Source organism: Dendrobium catenatum, unplaced genomic scaffold (genome assembly GCF_001605985.2).
Source record: "Dendrobium catenatum unplaced genomic scaffold, ASM160598v2 fragScaff_scaffold_635, whole genome shotgun sequence".
NCBI classification, from domain to species: domain Eukaryota; kingdom Viridiplantae; phylum Streptophyta; class Magnoliopsida; order Asparagales; family Orchidaceae; genus Dendrobium; species Dendrobium catenatum.
The window spans coordinates 205,936-228,421 of record NW_021319097.1 but is presented as its reverse complement, the minus strand read 5'-3'; the positions used below and the strand labels follow the sequence as shown (position 1 = coordinate 228,421).

Here is a 22,486-nt window from a genome sequence, read left to right as displayed (position 1 = left end):
AAAAAGAGTGCTAAGTGTAGATGACGTAAATCTAATAAGATTTTTTTTTTTGGATTGGGGGGTCGTCTTTCTTCTATTGGGATCTGCTTGGATTGGGTCGTCTTTCCGTTTGGTGGTGATTAGGGGCTTGCCTTTGAGGTTGTTGCTTTTTCTTCGTGGGCTGGGCAATAATGTGGCGACTTTCTGTTCACCTCCTGGATGGCTGTGGTTTGTTGGCAACCACTGGTGGTGCTTTTGGAGGCCCTGATTTTGTGGGTTGTCACTTACTTCCTATTTTGAATAGTCCTTGCCTAGCTTCTAGGTGATTATAGGAAGTTTCTTGAATTGTATTTTATTTTGGTCTCTTGTTGGACTTATTTGTATCCTCTTTTTATTGATTGGAATAATATCAATTTTTGTTATTAAAAAAAAAAAAAAACAAACTAAAAACTTTCACATATAAGAAGCAATGTTGTTACGTGGACTGTTAGTACTTTGAGGAAAATATTGGGTAAGAATAACCCCAAACTTTTATGTTTGTAGTCCTCCAATATATTCAAGATTCATGATTTCTATGAATATTCTCTCATTAGACTTTAAATTATGATCTTCTAACATAAGCCATTCTTCAACAACCACTTCATAAGCTTGGGTTTATATTTGAAAAAAAAAAAAAGTTATAGGGTTAAATTAATTCCTTTTGTGTGCTACAAATAAATCATATAATATTACTCATCTTAGCATGATATCCTCAAATGATCATCTTTGGGCATTCATTTGATTATTTATAATTGTAATTGCTCATTGGTAAAGGCATATTGGGATCGATGTCGTGCAACATTATAGACATCATGAGACTAGCAAGTGTGAAGAGTAGGTTCAAATTTTGTTTGAAGAGATGATGAGTTCTAATTCGATCAAACTAATTTTGTTCGTGATGATCTTCAATTTGTAGCCCTAAATTTGTCAGAAATTAACTTTTAGATATATTTCCTTAAGAAAAATAAAGATAATATTTTCCCAATGTGTACTGTAACACATAAACTCAGAATTTTCATTTGTAATGGGAAGTTACATACATCATTTTAATTCAACATTGACCCTATTTTGTCATATATTTTTGTACATATAAATGGTTTAATTTGTTTGAACTATATATTTTAAGTATCCTTAATTTGATAGCTTTGTCTTGTGATCACATAAATGTTTTTATACAATATAAATGAGCTAGGACATCATTTTAATAATAATAATAATAATATAAAAATTAAAAAGACTCATGAGAAAAAGTTATGTTTGAATATCCTAATATATTTTATATTAGAATAAGCTTATTTTTAAAATACATGACTTCAATTTCATGCATCATTGCTCAACAAAATATATTAGTACAGTATGACTAAATAATAAAGCAAAAATAACTAAATTATTAAATAATATAACTAAATTATTAGAAAATTAGAAATTTCTTCAATGCAAGAAAACATTTATGAAATATCTAATAATTTAATTATATTTATAAATAACAAATAAATCATAAATGAAAAAAAATACATGTAATAAAAATAATATGATATGCTTATATAAATTTTTATTCATTATCAAATTAATTCGTAATAGAAAGATGTCCATAGAGCTGTAAGTGAGCTTACGCGCAGGCAACCCAGCTATAACGGCTAGATGACGGCGTCAGCCTCCGTCAAGTTGTATGCTGCCAGGTTGCGCTGGCAGGTCCAAGCCGTTTATGGGGGACCGACCATTCCGTTCGCTTTCACGGCCGAGATTCCATCCCGGAAATCCCGCTGTCTATATCTAAAGCAAACCACAAAGAAATTGACGGATTTAGACGCCCAAATAACTGTGAATGAACTAAATATATATTTATAGGAAATCATCGATCTCTCTGTGCCGTTCCGTCTTACAAGCTCGAAATCCGCCTCTCTTTCCTCTTCTTCTTTGCTTGTCGGGAAGAAGAGGAGAACAGAAGCGCATCGCCAGATCTCATTAAGGTGAGCGCACAAGCATCTCTCTTTTGCTGGTTTCTTCATTAGGTCTGGAGATTTTGAAGCTTTTTCACTGTTTTGGGGGTTGGATTTGGTTTCGGGAGCCCGCATTGTTGATTTTTCTGCTGGATTGGTGTTTTGGATGTAGAAAGATGTTTTCTTCGTTGGAGCGCCTCTCGACTAAATTATGAATCGGTGGGGAGCGGGCTTGGGGGGAGGATGATATCATAGATTTTTGTTTTGGATTTTTTAAGTTTTGTATTTGTTAGTTTTTTCTCTATCTTCCTTATGCTTTCTTCTTTGATTTCGGCTTCCATTTGTGGCTTAATGGTTGAGGGAGAGCTATCATGTTTATGAATTTTAGTAATATTTGTGCTTAGAGAAGAATTCTTTTTTTTTCTCCTTGTTTAACAACTTCAAAGAATATTATAGATATTTTATTATAATCTGCATCCATAATTGTTTAGAATTTTTACAGTTCTTATACTGTCATAGAAAAAGTTGACGGCCAACTGAACGTGGGAAGATTATAGTCTATGTCGTCAAGCTGCTTGGTGTTGACTGTGGCTTTGTTTGGGATAGCTTTAGAACACTGCTTATTCATTGCTTTCAAGAGATTTTTTATTAAAAAACAACTTTATAAAGATGCAAGAAAGTAGTCCCAAATGAAGCCTAAGATTTAGCATTTTTTTTGGATGATTCACATACATCTCACTATATATGTATTTATTTATTTAATGCCTAAATTTTTTTGTTTATTTATATAACACATTAATCTTTAATAGACATAGAAAATACAACTCATGATCATCTATGCTGCTAATCCATATTCTATAATCTAAATATTTTATAAATTAAATTAATATATAAGCAAATATAAATATTTAAATATTAGATATAAATAAATATATAAAAAAATAGTTGGTGTGTATGTAGATCTCTTATTTTTTTATTTTGAATTTGTAACTATTTAGGTTTTTTTTTTCAATTATCTTCAATGGATGTTGCTGTCGATTTCATTTGCTTTAATTGAATTTTGGCATGGGACGTCCATTAATGCTGCTGGTTATAACTAAAAAATCTTCTTTTATTTTTTTTAGTATATATTGATTGGAATTGGATAGTTAAAGTACTAAAGGGCCCTTCGTTGTTTATTCCATCCAGCACACGAATCACTATGGTTGCAGAGAAGTTTAATGTGGACTTGAACAAGCCTCTTGTTTTTCAGGTAGTCTACATTTAGATATTGCCCTGTTTAGTTTGCTGTTGACATTCACTATTTGTTTGACATCATCTTTCTAGAATAATTATTTAAAGAAGAAAAAAAAAAAAAGCTTAAGGTGATTCTTTGTTATTGCAAATATAAGTTAGTAACTCTAACATGAGAAATTGCAGCTAGTTTAGAATGATTTGATGCCTCTGCTTATATTGATTTATGCTTAAAGCATAAAACAATAACAATAGCAAGAAGCTTTTATCTCACTATGTGGGGTCTGCTAAATGAATCTTTTTTCTCTATTCTGTCCTATTAAGAGTTAAATTCTCATTTAAATCTAATAAAAAATCATTTCTAATAATTTTTAACCAAAATTTTTTTAGGTCTACATTTACCTTTCTTAATATAGACTGTCAGATCTAATACATATACTCTCCTAACATGATAAGGAAAATAAAACAATTGTTTGTTGAATTGAATGACATATATCACTACAGGAAAATTGAGTGATACCGGCTGCCAAAATTTGCCGAAAATCGTAAAATTCCTCTAGAAAATTTGGATTTTCAGCCGATTTCTAGCGGAAATGTAAATCCGGTGGAAATGCAGTCGATGGTAAAACGTGCCTCGGAAACCTTGTTCTAGTGGAATATTTTTTGCCAGAAATATTTCAGGCGGATTTACCTACGGAATTCCAACGGGTTATAGTGGTATTATTCGTCGTTTAAGAGTTACTATTACCCGTGATTTATCCGCTGGACATTTCGGCGAAAATGTTATGCTGAAAGTTCCAGCGGATAACTAGTCGGAAAAGTCCGTCGAACACAGACCGATGTAAATTTCTAACGAGTTATTTGCCGGAATTTCCAGCGGAATGTTTCCGACGGAATTTTTGGTTGAATATTTCCGCCGGAAATACGATACATTTTCATTGTCTCTCAATTTCAGGAGGATATTCTGCCGGAAACCTGTAGTAAAAAAAAAAAAAAAAACAATACTCTTATGTTTATGTTTTTACAACACAACAATCATGCTATTGGTTTTCTAGTTATTTTAAATATAATAATGCTGAATCAGGCACAATATCTAGCATATACCACTGGCATTTTAATAGTAATGACTTCTTAATAATAGTGAACCAATAACCCTTACAAGTTACACAAATGATCTCTCTATCAAGAGCAGAATCTTCTTCTTCATTCATCATTTCGTTTCTTTTTCTAACCAGGTTGGACATCTCGGGGAAGGTTACCAAGAATGGGTTCATCAGCCTATTGTCAGCAAGGAAGGTCCACGGCTTTTTGAAAATGATATCATGGAGGTAAATTTGCTTCTCATTAACAAAAGCAAATAGAGAGCATACTTTATTACTTGAAACGATTTTTTTAACTGGATTATTTATTCAAATTATTAGTTTTTGACACGCACAAAATGGTGGATCATTCCGCTTGTATGGCTTCCAGTAGTGAGCTGCTGTTTGGTAATGGCTATTCGCATGGGAATATCAATTACTCAAGCTCCTCTACTAGTCATGGTTGGAATGTTAATATGGACATTAGTGGAGTACTCTTTGCATAGATTCATTTTCCACATGAGTACAAAAAATTATTGGTAGGTCACTATTCTTTGATTATTATCAAGTGATTTACACTTTCGTTTGGGGTAGTTTTCTTATTATTTTTAAAGCAGCTTTTAAGCACAAAGTATTAGAAAGCTGCTTTTAAGCAGCAGTAAGAAAGCCGTCCCAAATAAAGCCTTAGGCTTCGTTTGGGACAACTTTCTTACTGCTTTTTGAAACGGCTTTCTTTTACAAAATTTCAAAGAAATTTTTATATAAAAAAGCTGTTTTAAAAAGCAAGAAGAAAGCCGTCCCAAAAAGGCATTAGTTTTATTTATTTATTTTCCTTTGCTTGTTTGCTTAATAAACTAAATAAAAGGTTCATCATGAACCAAATGCAGGTCAAATACAATGCATTATCTGCTTCATGGATGTCATCATAAGCACCCAATGGATAGCCTGCGCCTTGTTTTTCCCCCTGCTGCAGCTGCTATTATATGCATTCCAGTTAAGTCTATTGCACTTACCAACAAGTTGAAATATAGAAGGAATATAGGAAAATATAACTATGTTCGTGGAGTCATAGTCAAGTTATGCAACGATTAACATACTTCCACTTCTTGATTATTCTTTTTTTTAACAGCAGAAGCAATTTCTAGAACATTTTGAGAAGAAGTCATATTATGAAGGCTAATAGTCAGCATTCTTTGAACGCTAGTTTAGCAGCTTCTCAGAAAAGCACATTTAAATATTCTAGTTTTTTATTTATTTTAATTAAGGCTTCGTTTGGGATGGCTTTTTTACTGCTTCATAAAGTAGTTTTCTAGCACAAAAAATATAATTTTTGTACTAAAAAGCTGTTTTACGAAGCAGTAAGAAAGCCATCCCAAATGAAGCCTAAATGCTTACTGGTTTAGATTAGGCTCTTTTATTACAAATATATGAAATTCATGATAATATATATGTTTACTTCAGTATTTATTAAGAGTTTATCAATCAGTCAACTCTTTAGCTCAAACAACACAGCCTGCACTACTAAATACAATCTATCATCAATATAAGATGGCAATGCCAAATGATTTTCTTCCATGTTATAAATGCAATCAATTCATACTGATTCCTTCCATTTCCATTTTTTTGGGGTGTTTGCTACAGTTTTGGGGTTTAATTAGGCTTCTATCAACCCCTGTTGCTACTCCTGCTATATTTGCTGGTGGCTTATTGGGCTATGTGATCTATGATTGCACTCATTACTATCTTCACCATGGATCACCATCCAACCAGCCAGCTCGGTATCTCAAGGTATGATATGAAATATGAACAAGTGATCAGCTTGAAGTTTTCGGGTAAATTATTATGTGCGGCGTCAGGATTCGTCCGGAGGCGAATCCGGACTTGCCACGTCACCCAGGGCCCAATGCATCCGGGTGACATGGCACGTCCGGATTCGCCTCCGAACGGTCCGGACACCGCAGGTAATAATCTCTCAAGTTCTTGACATGAACAAAATCTCTAATACTTTTTTCTCCCTTCTTACCAGCGTTATCATGTTAGTCATCACTTCAGAATTCAGAATAAAGGTTTTGGGATCACTTCTTCACTGTGGGATTTTGTGTTTGGGACTTTGCCACCTGCTTTGAAAACTAAGAAGAGTAGTTGATTCTTTTTCATAGCAGATTTATAATGGTTGTGATTCTTTGAAGGTTGGGATAATTGTCCCTCATTAAACCTAGTTTATGTGAATTGCTTACTTTTGGTTTAAGATTGTATCGTTTTCAGTTATGTTTTACATGACATGTATTCATAAAAATGGTTTGTCATAATATGTTGAGGTAGGAGTATAAGATTTTTTATATTGATTTCTTATTTCTTATGTATTGCTCATTATACCCTTTAAATCGGACTTCACATTGTTATAACAACAACAACAACATCAAGCCTTTGTCCCACTACGTGGGGTCAGCTACATGAATCCTTTTTCGCCATTGTGTCCCGTTATTTCATGATTATTCGACAAGTTTTACGTTGGCTATTGACTACCTAACTCAACCCTCCACTTTTTTAATCCAGGACTTGGGACCTTTAAATTGGATTTTCCATTATTAGGATAAAATTAATGAGGATGAGAATGATACTAATTCTTTTTCAATAGTTTTTCCATTCAGGTTCAATCGTATCAAATAACTCTTACACAAATCATTTTTGAACTTCTTTGCTTGTGATTTTGACAACATAGGTTTCGTTTGGAACAACTTTCTTACCGCTTCATAAAGCAGCATATTAGTACAAAAATTAGAATTTTTATACTAAAATACTGATTTAAGAAACAGAAAAAAGCCGCCCCAAATGAAGCAATAACCTCCAACCAAATTGCAATGTACAAGATTATAGATTAATCATATATTGAATGTTAAGCAAAAATTTGAGTTTCTAATAGCTACTATGGGCCAACACGTACAAGTGTTAGAACTAATACTTTAGCTAGGACCAAATGCTTTATGCTTGTGGCATCCATGAGACTTGGCTATCTTTACTGTAGCACACATGCTCCAAATTTATGATTCAACTTTTGATCCATGAACTCAAATTGTTTTATAAATTGCTTGTTATAGGAGAGTGAAAATCAATGTGCGACTCTATATGAGAGAAGGATTATCAAAATTAATATGTGAATTAAACTAAAAATTTTGACTAGTTCAATTTGATTCAATACAGAGCCGGTTTTAATAATAGACCAAACAGATCTTATGACCAGCTTATAGTTGCACCAAATGATCTGATCTGATTTTCGAAAGCTCCCATAAGAAAGTTTTTTGTTAAGGGATTTTAGTAACTTTCAAAGTGCAGATTTAAATAGAAAGCTAAGACTCAGTTTAGAACTGATTTTTTTATTGCTTCTTAAAATGAAATTTTAATAAAAAAATTAAAATTTTTACACTAAAATTAAATAACCACTTAATCTTCAACTATTGCTACAACATATCTAATGCTTGAGTGTAGTTTGGGCAGCTTTTTTATTGTTAATTTTTAAGAAGGGATTATTAAAAACACAAATATCAAATAAAAAAAATAACTTGTTGATTTCATTAGCAGGCGGCTTAGGTGTTTTTGGAACAACTTTTTACTGCTGCTTAAATAACTTTAAGAAGCAGTAAGATAGTCGTCCCGGATAAAACCTTGGGCCATATTTGATTGCTTTTAGTTAAAAAAATAATGTTTTGAATTTTTTAAAAACTTTATTATTTCTTTAGATAAGCTTAACAAACCATATGAAATTTTAATTCTAAAATTCTTAGAAGGGATTTCATTTTCACAATCATTTATTAAAACATGCTTTCCATGTTTACAAGCAACCAAATGTGAAGGAATTTCATAAGAATTCAGAATAGTATATATTTGAAAAAACATAAGAATTGACGTCAATAACATGAATTGCACACACAAAGTTAAACCACAATACCAGATAAAATAATTTTGTAGTAGGAAATGAAAAGTAAAGGATTACTGCTTATCACCCAAGTTCAGGCCTCCAGGTAGCTTCTATCCTGTTACCAAAGCTCTGTAGGGAGACTGATTTGAACTACCATGCCCATGTAATACTTAAACATTTTGAATTTGCAGACCTGCCAAGGAAGATATATACTGAAGTGAACGATAAAATGGCTATCATTTAAAAAACTTGAAGGTCGACCACATGAAGATCCACACCTTTTGAAGTTCTGATGATTGTCAATGGTCACAGCTGTGCAAGAAAGTTCCAGGTCAAATGATCAAGTACATCAAAAAAAAAAAAAGAAATAAGCAACAATTAAGTAAGTTCTAGAACTTTTAAGAGATGCAAAAATGAAAATTTAAAACACAAATGAGATCAATCTTATAATCCGACATTGTAGCAGATTACAATTCCAAGCTTGCATGAAGATTAGAAAGTTTGATTCATAAGCTTGAAGGAGAATTTTGCTCAAACTACTCAAAAACAAATCCTTGGGAAAGCTTTTAGAAAGAATTTTTTTACAAATGGTATATTTTGAGATTTTAGGGTTTAAAGTGTTAGTGGAATCAAGAGAGAGTTTTGTGCTTATCATATGCCCAAACAAACCATAAAGATCCCATAAGTCAGCTCTAAAATCCTGAGGATCAAACTAATCGTTATTTTAGTAGAGTAGGTGATGCAGGACTAAGTATGAACTAAATGAATGCGATAAGAGCTTGCACGTTTTTGAATGAGAGTAATTAAGAATTACAAACGTTAGCCAATAAACGATAGTAGAAAACGAAAGAGAGGTGGCTTCACTTAGGCCAAATCACATGCTAAAAGATAATATCACTAAATGAAGTAGAATTTCATGGTATGCAAACTAAGTAGATTTCCAATAACATCCCTATGTTAACAATGAGATTAGAAAGCATAGAAAATCAAAACTCAAGTTCTACGTTTACTAAGCGATGACAGATAGCTTTGCACGACTACTTGTGTTTGTATCACAACCTACAAGAGAAGAAGATTAGGAGAGAAATTGAATAGGAGGAGAAGTTCACTTTAGGTATATTAGTTTCTGATGGTGGGCATCAAACTCCTCCACACCCTCAAACTTTATTCCATACCAACTTCTAAGATCTAGGAGCTCTATACAAGTATTTTGCAACACCACTTCCCTCATCAACATTAGCTTATCAAGGCATGTGCCCCATTCGACTCTTTAAGGAAGAGTTCTTTGCAACCTAAATTAACATGTAGAGTATGATCATTAAATGACAACCACAATTAGTTTTATTTTAAACATTGTACTAAAATAACACAAATACTTGCTCAACAATGAGGATTCCAAAATGAAGGCTTATTTGAAGGATACCTACTGCTAGCTTTTCTTCATTATTTGTTTCTATATAGCTAGTAAATCCCACTCCATGAAAAGGGATGCATGCAAAGCGTACACCAATTATATTACAATGAAAATATAAAGCTTTCCAAGCAAGTTGGCAGCTAATATAATGTATATATATATATATATATATATATATATTTATTATTAAATATCTTAAACCACAAATCTATTATCTTAAAATCCATTTCTGTAAACAGAGACTTGGTTTAGAAATTTTGAGAGAATTGTGAGAGAGAAAATAGAAATGAGGATTTGAAGGTCGTGAGGCGATTTTCACCACTCGGTCTTGTTGGGATAATTGCTCGTCTCGTTGTAAGTAACCATTATCTATTTGTGATTTCAATAATTTTATGTTTTAGATATTTTTTGATCAAATTGGTAAAACTTTCACCGCATCACTTTTTGTATGTGATAAACGTCATTAATATGATTATTTTGACAAGAATATATTGAATTTTCATTTGTTAAATTTGAAGTTATGATTTTGTTAAAGTAAATGCAAAACAGACAAATTTGATAGATTTCCTTGTATTTATATATTTCTGCATTTCATACATGATATTGACTTATCTTGTATAGAAAAAAATAAAATTTGCATGTAAGCAAGGAAGGCTAGCTGCTAACACTTATAATGAACATGAGTTGGCTCTTAAAATACAATACCCTGCGCGGGAGAGTAGGCCGACGTACTTTCCTTTAAATAAAATGTTAGTGATATAATCTGTTAGACCAGTCTGACGGGACTGGTTCACGCATAAGGTGGAACCATCTGCCTCCTGTACGCGATATCTGAAGTCGAACGCATGCCCGAATCCGTTGGAGCCATTTAGGTAACTTTTTTGGGAGAATTAAGAGGGAAATTTGAATGTAGGGACTGTTTAGGAATTTCCTTTTGATTTGTATGCATTAAATATTTTGTTTTCCAAGGGTTAGGGCATGTTGAATTTGGTTGAAATTTGATATCTCTTAAATTTAGGTTTTCTTTTGGGCTCTAGCGGCGTCTAGAGATTTAGGAGTGATCGATCCTCCTCTCGAATAGAGGATCAATTGTATATTGCTATTTTATGTTTCCCTTTCATTAAATACAAATTATATATTGTTTTCGTGTTTTTTTGCTGAATTTTGTGTAGAAGCTCGTTGTTTTTTGAAGATTGATAGGAAATACTTGAGATCTACAAGTACTTCATATCAAATTCGTATCAGAGCACGTCGATCGAAGGGGAACCAATGGCCGGTAGAAAAGTGGAAGATTTGGAGGGAGAACTTGGGCAACTCAAAGTAGATTTTGAGGAAAAGATGGTTAATTTTCAAAGTCAGATTGCATTCGTCAATGAAAAGATGGCGAAAAAGTTCGCCGTGGTGGAAGACATGTTGAAGATATTGCTTGAAGTCAAAACCAAACCGGTGACATCGGAAGCAAAGAAAAATACCGGCGGCCATGGAAAATATGGGAGCGCTGACACGTCTAGGGGAAGGAAAAAGCCAGAAGTGGAGATCCTAGAGGGAGAAGACAGAATGCTTCATCTAGAACAACTTTCTAGGGAGGAGATGAGAATTGGCTACACAAGAAGGGGTGATGAATTTGTAAGGAGAGGGGATGATTTCGATCAACGGGGTGTTGATTTTGAAAGAAGAAGAGAGGATTTTGATGAATGGTTCGGGTATGATCGCCGGAGGAAAGATCGTGACAATTGGGGAACACCTCCGCTTTGAGGAATTGGAGGTTATGGAGGATTTATGGGAAATGGGTGTGACCCGAGGGTGAGGAAACTGAAGATGCCCATCTTTGAGGGGGAGGATGCGCATGGGTGAATCTACAAGGTAGAAAGATATTTTGCCTTCAATGGGCTAACAGAGGAGGAGAGACTGACGGCGGCGGGCCTATGTTTAGAAGGGAAGGCTTTGTCTTGATATCAGTGAAGGGACATGCGACGACCCATACGGAGTTGGGGAGAGTTCAAGGATTGTTTGGTGGAACATTTTCAAACAGGTAGGGGAGGAGACTTCTACGAGCAATTCTTTGCATTGACACAGGAGGGTTCAATGGAGTACTGGGAGAGATTCGAGTATCTTGCTAGCCGATTGGACCACCTTTTTGAGACAGTGCTAGAGGGGAACTTCATGAAGGGATTAACACCAGAGATCCGAGCAGCGGTTAGAGTAATGATGCCTCGTGACTTGGGAGAGGCTAAGGACCTAGCTCAATTCGTAGAAGATCAGAGGCACCTGGAAGGAGAGACAGGAGGCAACAACTCAAGAGGCTCGTACAGAATGACCACCACCTTATTGAAATCCAAGGATCCAACAACGGATACTCTTCGCGGGACTTCGAAGGAAAAGACTGCAGAAGGAAGACCTGGGGACAACTTCAAGAAGCTCACAGAGACAAAATTATAGGAGAAGAGGGTGAAGGGGCTCTGTTTCAGATGTGATTAGAAGTACACGCCGGGGCACAGGTGTAAGGATCGAACCTTCAGTTTCTTACCTTTTGTGATGAAGAGGGAATGGAGGAGATTGTCGTCTTTCCACCTTGCGGACAAGGTGGATCTTTGGGAGGGGAGCATTGTTAGATAGGTCAATTGGACCGGTCTAACTGGTCTAACGGGACCGGTCCAACTGGTCTGACAAGACCGGTTCACACGTAAGAAGGCGGAACCTTCCGCCTCATGTACGCGATATCTGACGCCGAACACACGCCCGAATCCGCTAGAGCCATTAAGGAAAGTTTTTTGTGGATATTAAGAGGGAAATTTGAATGTAGGGATTGTTTAGGGATTTCCTTTTGATTTGTATGCATTAAATACTTTGTTTTACTAGGGTTAGGTCATCTTGAATTTGACTGAAATTTGAGATCTTTTAGATTTAGGTTTTCTTTTGGGCTCTAGCGACGTCTAGAGATTTGGGAGAGATCGATCCTCCTCTCGAATAGAGGATCAATTGTATCTTGCTATTTTCCATTTCCCTTTCATCAAATAAAACAAATTATCTATTGTTTTCGTGATTTTTTTTTTTTTTTTGCAAATTTTCGTGCAGAAGCTCGCTGTTTTCCGAAGATTGATAGGAAATACTTGAGATCTACAAGTCCTTCCTATCATAATCCTAGTTGAAACTTGTAACCGACTAGCCGAATTACACCGACGGATGGGCTATCCTTTATTGAATCAACTTGATTTTATTATTAATATCATATATTTTTATTGCTCATATTAAGTAATGATTGATAATGACTAGAATTAAAAATATGTATTAATTTTTGTTGCCCTGCATTGAAAGTAGTGATGGAATTCTAGTTGTTTGCTAGGCTTTTATGTTCATTATATGGTTTTAAATGATTTCAAGTAAGAAATCCGCAACTTGAGACTGTGTACTGATGCTAGTATAGTGTTTATGCCAAATTTTGGTTTGTCTTTTTTTGCAGCCAGTGTGGCTATTGTATATATAGTTTTGGACTCTAGTTGTAGATTATAAAATTAATAGTAGTAGCATAAATTATGTTTTTCACATTTTATTGATTTTCTTTACCGCTTTGGATATCTGTATTGATTTGGTTGATGAATGATTATATATAAAAAAGAATAAAATAAATGTTCTTCTACTTAGATCTTGGGACGTGACACATCTTCATTAAGACTTCCCTCTCTATACTATTAGAAGTCCCTCTCTACCACATCAAGAAATCGTGAATCAAGGAGTCATCAGAAGTCTCCTTTTTCATTGTTCTCATTTTATTGAGAGTTGAAGTAGAGTTTTTCTCTTATGCATCCACATAAAAGAGAAAACTTCATCAATAGCAACATTTGATGATATGAACTTGCTATCAAATCATCACCAATGAAAGGTGGTGCTAGTTAAGGCCTAAGTGGTGATTTTAACAATAGAAGCACCAAAACAGAGATTCATGTGAGAAGAAGCTAGAAGGCGAGACCAAATAATCAGAGAGGATTGCTAGGTAAGGAATTTGGGCAAGGGAAGTGATTAAGGATTTAAATATTCTTAATTAATTGTGATTTTTTCTAAACCTTATAAATAAGACATTTGCAAATATATTCAAGATTTTACTTTTAAAACAGGCTAGCTTACGAGCTACAGTTGAATCAAACTTCGCTCGACAAGTTTTACTTGCCAGCACTTAATGCATCGAGCTCAAACCAGCTCATGAGACAAGTAGATTCAGTAGAATTCCGAAACTCGAGCTGTCTCTGCCACGACAAGGACCATTTCCCTTGCTTAAACATAGATTATTAGCAACAGCTGAGGTCCAATAATAATTTTTGTAATAGTTAATGGGATCCACAATGAGAAAGATGTTATCCATCGCAACATAAGAAACGATAGATGATTTTAATCACATCTAATATAATTTATGAGGTTTTTAGCTTGACCGGTAAATGTATAAGAAATACTGATAGAACTCTGATACCTTTCAAAGGCAACAAATTATTTCCTTGGTTTCTTCTTCATAGTCCAAAAGGCGGTATAGTAATGATTCTGCAATCCAACAATGATCAACATTATCATCAATCAATTGCACAAGTTTTTGAAAATATAATGAATCTAAACATCTTATTTACATGCGTAATACGTAGAGACACAAAAAAAGGCATTTTTTAAAGAAATTGGGAAGTAAGAAATGTTTGAAAATATTGAAAAAAAGACACATTTGTAAAGGCAACATGCATAAAAAGTCATGACAAGTTAGGGGTGCAATCGAGTCAAGCCGGCTCGCGAGCCGGCTCGGGCTCGACTCGTTAATGGGCTCGACGAGCCGAGCTTATCGAGCTCGCGAGTCGAGCTCGAACACGAGTTCGAGCTCGAATGCTAAACGAGCTCGAGCTCGGACACTAGGCGGATCGGCTCGTTGGCTCGTCGAGTAGCTCGGGTCGAGCGTGTCGCGGCTCAGTATTTGGCAGTCGAGCTCGACTCGAACACCCCCTGGCTCGAGCTCGACTCGACTCGTTTGCACCCCTATGACAAGTCGATCAAAGAAAAAAAATTTAGCCTTTAAATATGAAAAATTTAAACAAATAGTCGACCAAAAAGCATTAAATAGCTTAGTGAAAATATATTAGCATATCTATCATTAAGAGCCAGTGTCCAATTTTGTATTTATGATGGTTTGCAAAGCTGGTCTCTCTGCTGTTAGACAAGGTATAAATGTAGGCTCCTTAAGTTTGATATCGAAAGCAAGCAGGCCCCTAACAGTTTTTAACTAGTCCGCTAAATGAATTTATAACCGAACTCTTCTAAGAACAGAAAATTGTTTCCGGTAACCATCCTTAACAGAAGCTCCACCGGTCAATTTGACTAGAGCCATCTTGATGCTTCAACAGGCTGTCTGGTTCTGGGGAAAATGGATGGCTTCTCAATGGGGCTCTTGCAGGGCCTACTTAAAATCAATGAGGGAGATTGGAATGACGTCAATGCTCAAAGGTTGACAGTGAAGTCCATTGACACAGCGAAGGAGACACATTGGAAAGCGAGAAATAGGGAATAAAGATGAATGGGAGGGGCAGAGGAGAGCAAAAGTTGAAGGTGGGGGAGCAATTAGAGGAAGGACCATAATATGTTACTATGACGTGGTAGGGCGGAATGATGGGGTATGGTAAACTTCTCATCCGTAAAATTATTTTCCAAAAAAACAAATAATTAATCATAAAAAAACAACAGATATATTGCAATGGCAGAAAAAAATTTATATTTGGTATTTAATTCGGTTTTAACTTTACCAAAGTCCTATAGCATATGTAAAGGATAATTGCAACTTTGACTCATGTTGATACACTAAAAAAATGAGTACTTCATAATGTTTAAACATTGAAATTCCTAAAATAAGTTATTAGCAAACCTGCATCATAGATCGGGGATTTGCAGTGTATGTTGTCTCAATGCTTTTCTCCATCTGTGGGGTTCACAGAACAAGCAAGGAATTATACATATGATGAATTGCACTTTATAAAGGCATAAGTAATTCCAGAAAGTTAACAAATCACCTCAAACTCAAACCCATATTGTAAAGCAACCTTTTTGACATCTTCTAGACTGATCTCAATCGACATTTCCTAAAAGGTAAAATTTTATATATCAAAGAAAGAGCAACTAATCAAACAAATTTCTAGCCACATATTCTGAGGATTAGGAGACTGAGGTAATTGAAACTCTCTACAAACCTCTTCAGGCCCATATGCATCTGCAAAATGGTAAAGCAGAGGACCCAAGTTTATCCAGACCTACAAATTTAGAAAAGGTGGACGGAGTCATTCATTGGAGGATAAGGAGAATGATTGGACGGAAACTATTAGGTTTGAAATCCATTTGAATATAATTTGTTCAAAAATGAAGGAAAGATGGAAGTATGGTAATAGAATAGTAAACTTAAGAATTATGTTCATTCATTATGTGAAATATACTTACACCCCCATCTTTAAGAATTTTTGATATAACTTCGATGTACTCAACAATGTTATGTGCAGTATCCAGGAAGAAGCAAGTCGCCACAGCATCCCATGAAGCTGCAGAAGTAATAAATTGTAAATAAACTCCAGTTAGGATTACTGCAGATATATCATGCATCTTAAAAAGCAGATACCTAACCAGCAGAAAGTTAAAAACAAAATCAGAGATCAGACTATAGCATGCATGGCAGTGCAGAATAATGCAAAAAAAACAGTGTTAAAGTTCAATAGTTCCCAGAGAATCCTTGTAGATGCAGTTTAAACTGTGTAACATAAGTAAGGCATAAACTTTATTGTAAAAAAATAAAAAAATAAACTGCGTAACAAGAAACAAGAATTCTTTCCAAACATTTCCCCCCAACGGATGTTATCTCATGGTAAAATTACAAGAGTGTTCACATTTTCAGCCCATAAGAAAATCTCAATTTTCATTTAAAAGGTATGATTCAGGATGTAGCCATGATTTCAAATAAATCCCAATGCAATCTATTAAATATGGGAAATTTGACTTTTTTATCCCTCAATGTGTTTTTTTGGGACAAATACCCCCCCCCCCCCCCCCCCCCCCCATGTTATCTCATGGTAAAATTACAGGAGTGTTCACATTTTCAGCCCATAAGAAAATCTCAATTTTCATTTAAAAGGTATGATTCAGGATGTAGCCATGATTTCAAATACATCCCAATGCAATCTATTAAATATGGGAAATTTGACTTTTTTATCCCTCAATGTGCTTTTTTTGGGACAAATACCCCCCCCCCCCCTCCTTTTTAAAGCAAAAATTCTTCACCCCCCCCCCCCCCTTTTTTTTAAGGCAAATATCCTTCAAAGTACTTTTTGGACCTACATAATGCCAAAATTCATATGAAAGCTGAGGATTGAGGAGCTAGGGAAGCCAAAACCTTGAATATGATTTGAACCTGGTTCAAGCTTGTTTGAACAAGATTTGAAAACCTTACTCACAACTGCTTCATCATCGTCTATGCTAGCTCCATCAGCCCGTCAACACCATCATCTATGTCTTCCATCCAGATAATACCAACAATGCCTGCTCTCCAACTTGGTCGTCACCACTGATCCTTTGTAATAGGGTTGGCACCAAAACCTTTCTTTCATTCCCTTATTGGTTCAAACACGATTCGACTATTTATTTAGCACAAACTTTCTTCGTCCATTATTTGAACACGGTTTGAATAAGATAGCAACAAAGCTAATAAATTGAAAATTGCAGATACAATAACAATTCTAATAAATTAAGAAACTTTTAAACTAATACTTATTGCATATTGTTCCCAAATCTCAGATGGAACTTCTGAAATTTGCTTTGGTGTAAGATCATTATTAAATGGAACTACTGAAGTTTAAATGCACATTATATTGTTCAAAATAGATTAAAGATTTCATTTTCTCTATAATGACATGCCAAAAGATAAAAACAAACTTTAACAAAAAAAAAAAAAAAAACCTGGGAACTATTAGAGGCAACATGACAAACTTTCTCAATTTGAAGGTCTTTTATTTTTCTTTGGATAATCACTCTTCAACTTCACTATTAGAGGCAACATGACAATACCCTTTATTTCATCTGACACATCCCATCTATCCTGATATCTTGCTAAATATATATTTCCAGAATACAAACCTAACCAAGCCTCTTGAGTTTAAAACCTTAAACAAAGGCTATATTAGCTTACACCCCAATCAAGAGTTCTAGCAAATGCATGTTCACACAGTAGACCCACTACATAAAATTTCTAGAAGTGTGTGTCATCCTATTCAGATCAACTTCACCATACAGATCAACATCAACAGGTAGTTCAAACTAGCCGATAGGATACACAATTAACATTTGAGCCTTAGTCAGGAGAATATCCAATGTTTCATCGATCTCCTTTGATAAAGAAGATTTAACATTCATTGTGAGGATGCACCTTTCAAAGAACCATTTGTCATAAATTTGAGGAACACTATCCAAGTGGTTATTCAATAACATGCACTTTTGGTAATATTACTAAAACTCTCTGAAACAAAATTAAAATGCACTTTTGGTAATATTAGTTAAACTCTATGAAACATCAATAATCCTTAAAATATATTAATTTTTAGAGAAAATTTTCCCACCTTTCAAAATCTATTGATTATCCAAAATGTAGCAATGTCAAATTAATTGATCCTAATTTAATCAAATTGTCAATGAAACTTAGCCCTCTTATAAGCTTTGGTGTCAACTGATGCTCCACATGACAATGATCAGTTTAAAAATTTTTCATGATATTTATCCCCATGTGACAATTACATGCACCATGATGTCTCTAGAAATATTTTAGATAAAGCTTTAGTGATCTTATTACATTGATTAGAAACGAACACTAGGTTCTATACTAAGCCTATTGATTCTGTTAATCTAACCATGAAATACAACTACGAGATATTAATTTCTAAGTCAACTATTGCAAATCTCACTAGATAAATATGAGCACGGGCATCTTAGGCCATAGCGACTAGATAACTCCAAATCTAGAACAAAAAAAAATCTCATCGATACTTAGCACTAGATGACATGCATCCTTAAAGCATCAAATATAAACACCGAAAAATAATTATATACAATTAAAAATCCTGAAATATCTGCATATTCTAGAGAGATTAATCTAAAAATATGCATAAAGGAGGATTACCACCCAAATTTATCATTAAGATTTTTAGATATAAAACTTGGATAGAAGTCATAAAAACAATTTGAAAGATTATGAAATGTTTGTTTAGTATGACAGTTATAGTAACTTATATTCATTGATTAGATCTACAAATTAAAAAAAAATGAAACATAGTAAAATGATAATATCTAACATAATGTGTAACAAAAGTTCATCGAAATTATTAAAAATTAAAAAATGCATATCTTTTAATCTCTACATTATTGAAGTTTAAAACCTCTAATAAAATCTTGAAATGCGCTTGTGTTCCTCATTCATAACTAAAATGACAGAGATCCTAAACTAGCTTAAGCACTGCCTCGAGATTACGGATCAACAATCAACTAAACATACAATAAATAAATATAGTTCCAATCCTTTTGAATTAGACGATCCATCCATCTTTATAACTCAACTCGAACTACTCAAGAATACCTTGGCCCCTCTGGTGGATTAACCACCAATTCTACCAGACTTAGAAATTTAACTCGACTCAAGTAACTACAAATAGGCATTCAATAACTTAGAGAATATGTTCTCAGTCCTAAATAACTTTCTCCTTAAATGAAACCACACTCAGAACTCTCCTCATAAAATAAATCATGTGATTACTCAGGAATCACGTAAACATTCAATGAACAGAAAGGTTAACTAATAACATTTCAAGAAGGGTTAACTAATAAGAATTGTGTGACGAGTCATAAAGGGTTACACTAACTAATCTGGCGAATATCCAATCATCTCTCCTCACACAAACATACAATAAATAAATATTTCAATTATTTTTGAAAAAAAATATTTCAATTCTAAGATCTTTAAGAGGGAATTATTATAATCATTTCCACAAAAGAATTTGAAAGAATCTTGAATTAGTGGCAAACACCATTCTAACGATATCAATCAAGCAATCCATGGATAATAGCTTTACATCAACAATCAATGCACAACTTTCCATCTATAGCAAACCAACAACTTGCGAATAATATTGCATTTCTATTGTATAGTTAATTTTAAAATCTAGAATTGAAAACTAGTTTCCTTATTAATTTCTATCCAATAAATTATTTTTTCACACATTTATGTACATCTTCCTTTTTTAACACAAAAAAGGAGAATACATTTCTCTCATCCAATCTCTCATTGTCTACTTTCTTTGCTTATTTTAATTTTTAAGATGATATCAAAGCCATTAAGGTTCTACTCCTTCTGAAGCTAAAGGTTTCCTTCAACATGGAGTGTCTCATCCAAAGCCAAAAGGTCATTCACCAATATTGATCCAACAAGAATGGAAATAAAACATGCGATGTATCCTTTTGAAAAGAAGATGGTCTCCGCTACAACCAAGAAGAAAGTGGCAAAAAAGCAAACAACTCCAACCCTATAAATCATCCAGAAAATAAAAAAAAAAAAAATTCCAAAATGTAGGCAATCTATGAAGAAATATTAAAACTAAAAATTTTCAAAGAGAACCAACAATAATGAAAAATCATAGTAGCTCTCTTCTTATTTTAGTCATCTAAATAGCCGAAGACAACTAGTTAATCTCTCATAAATATCTTATTTAGGAATATGATGGACCGGTAGATTTGATTGGGAGAGAATAAGGAAGTTTCCTAATAAAAAAAGAGTTGTTTAGGAAGGTTCTTAATCAAAGGGGAATTATTTAGCAATGTTTAAATTACAATTTGGAGGGAATTATTTAAGCAAGAGATCAAATTTGAATTCAAAATCTAAGAGGAATTTATTAAGGGAAAAGGAGGAGGAATTAAGGGGGGATTGTTTAGGAAAGTTTTAATTACAATTGGGAGGAAATTAATTTGGGAAATAAATCTAATTTGAATTCAAATATGAAATGGAATTATTTAGGGAAAGGGGATTGATTTGGGAGGAAATTATGGGAGCCTATTTAAGGCTAACAGTAACGTGATTTCAGATTATGCCTTTGGGAGTTTGCTGAATTTATTTATTCTTGGGTTATTTGGGCTTTAGCCGTCGGCTAGGGACTTGGGAGAGCCGGATCCTCCTCTCCAATTGAAGATCCAATTGTGTCTTGCTATTTTCTTTCATATATCTTCTAATAAAAATAGTTTTGATATGTTTTTCTTCCTAATTTTATATTGTCGTTCGCTGATTTTGAGGAAATTGCATCCATTTCCTATCTGAATATCACTGGAATAAATTTTGGTTGGAAAAAAGATAAATTCTCATCTATATTCATTGGAAATCAGTAGAAAACTACTACTAAACAGTAGAGTTAGGAGCATTAGATCACATGCAACAGAAGATAAAAATGTCACTTACATTTGCAACCCATGCAGGGAAAATTATAATATGCAAATTATAGATGCAGCACTATCAAAATAGGTAATAGTTTTTATTGTTCTCTCAAGAGACGGAAGCTCAACTCTATGCTTATAGTGCCTAAATTACATTACAACTTATTATCAACTAACAAACTAACTCAAGACAACTTATTTTGCTAATATCGCATCCAATTTTTGTCATTTTCAAGATTTAAGCCTAGGGAGGATGATTAATAGTGCAAAATATATCCAGGACTCTACGTTCTAAATAAGGGCCCCTCAAGTAATGTAAAGGCTTAAAGAATGGATTATGTATCAACCAAAAACCCACTTCAAATTCTAAACATACTTCAACTATAGATAATGATGTATGGCTTTGGCATTATTGTCAAGGACGACCAAACTTTACTTTGAAGAATCAATGCAAAGAACCTCAGGGTAAATTTTATCATTTGGCTAACCATAACCGTAGTTCATATCTCAAATAAACCTAAAAACTTTCTAGACTTTTTGCATAAGTCCACAATGATGTGTGAGAGACCTCCTAGAATAAAAAAATATCTCTAGAACTAAATGGATTATTTCTTTCACCAACAATCATACCTCTCTCAATTGGGTTTTATTAATTAAAAAGTTAAAAAATGAGACGAAGTTTTAAACATTTCAACATTATGATGATCCACAGTCAATTTAAACATTTCAACAACATTATGATTATCCCAATATAGGCAAGACTTCATTTTGTGGATCATCACCAATTTGTATTTCATTGGTCTTTAAAATTGTGTGGATCATCACCATCTAAAAAATTATAACTCTTTAAATCTATGGGCTAGGGCTATAATATTCCATATATACTGCATAGTTACCTCAAAATTCCAAAATAAAAACTATTTTATAAGAATTTATTTCCTCAATAGTTATTTCTCCACATATTTATGTAAATCTTCCTTTTCTTAGATACAGCAAAGAAAAATATTCAATCATAAAATCTCCCATTTTCAAGAACAATTAAATTCTCATAATTGCTCAATTGGCATCTCTCACAGGATGTGATAACCTCCAAGATTATCATTTTCATTGAGTACTTTTCTCTCTAACCAATTGATGAAACATAGGAATTCAATTTCAATAATGAACATTATGATCAATTGCATGAAATTGAATGTAAGTTGATACAATAAGCATTAGATTTCCACTTCATACTTGCATGGCCAGTCTCCTTTGTTAAATGGCAAGCACCTAATGATCAAGATCGATCAAAGCAAGTTTCAATCAAGGTTCAAACATGCATGGTAAGGCCCTCTTCTTTTATACAAGCATAATGTGCTAAAAAAGGGATTGCTCACTTTCCAAAGGCTTAATCAACCACCCATTCCAGGAAATCCAATTT

The 22,486-nt window shown here is 33.9% G+C and overlaps 2 protein-coding genes across 2 annotated transcripts in view; one reads left to right on the top strand and one right to left on the bottom strand.

Annotated features, from left to right (window-relative positions):
* Positions 1–1,895: 1,895 nt before the first annotated feature.
* LOC110100827 (dihydroceramide fatty acyl 2-hydroxylase FAH1) lies at positions 1,896–6,416 on the top strand. The gene is made up of 7 exons (XM_020829519.2): positions 1,896–1,988; positions 3,147–3,210; positions 4,427–4,519; positions 4,613–4,809; positions 5,158–5,263; positions 5,912–6,058; positions 6,297–6,416. Exons 2-7 carry the CDS (start codon positions 3,160–3,162, stop codon positions 6,414–6,416), a joined length of 714 nt encoding a protein of 237 aa, XP_020685178.1. The 5' UTR covers positions 1,896–1,988; positions 3,147–3,159.
* A 1,632-nt stretch (positions 6,417–8,048) lies between these two features.
* Positions 8,049–22,486, bottom strand: part of LOC110091779 (carnosine N-methyltransferase) — a 63,997-nt gene continuing 49,559 nt past the window's right edge. Inside the window, exons 14-20 of the mRNA XM_020819412.2 lie at positions 16,054–16,151; positions 15,810–15,869; positions 15,633–15,701; positions 15,488–15,541; positions 14,063–14,130; positions 8,465–8,498; positions 8,049–8,379 (exon numbers count right to left, since the gene is read on the bottom strand). Of these exons, the coding sequence (XP_020675071.1) occupies positions 14,080–14,130; positions 15,488–15,541; positions 15,633–15,701; positions 15,810–15,869; positions 16,054–16,151 (332 nt within the window). The 3' untranslated portion in view covers positions 8,049–8,379; positions 8,465–8,498; positions 14,063–14,079. The remainder of the gene's footprint in view (positions 8,380–8,464; positions 8,499–14,062; positions 14,131–15,487; positions 15,542–15,632; positions 15,702–15,809; positions 15,870–16,053; positions 16,152–22,486) is intronic.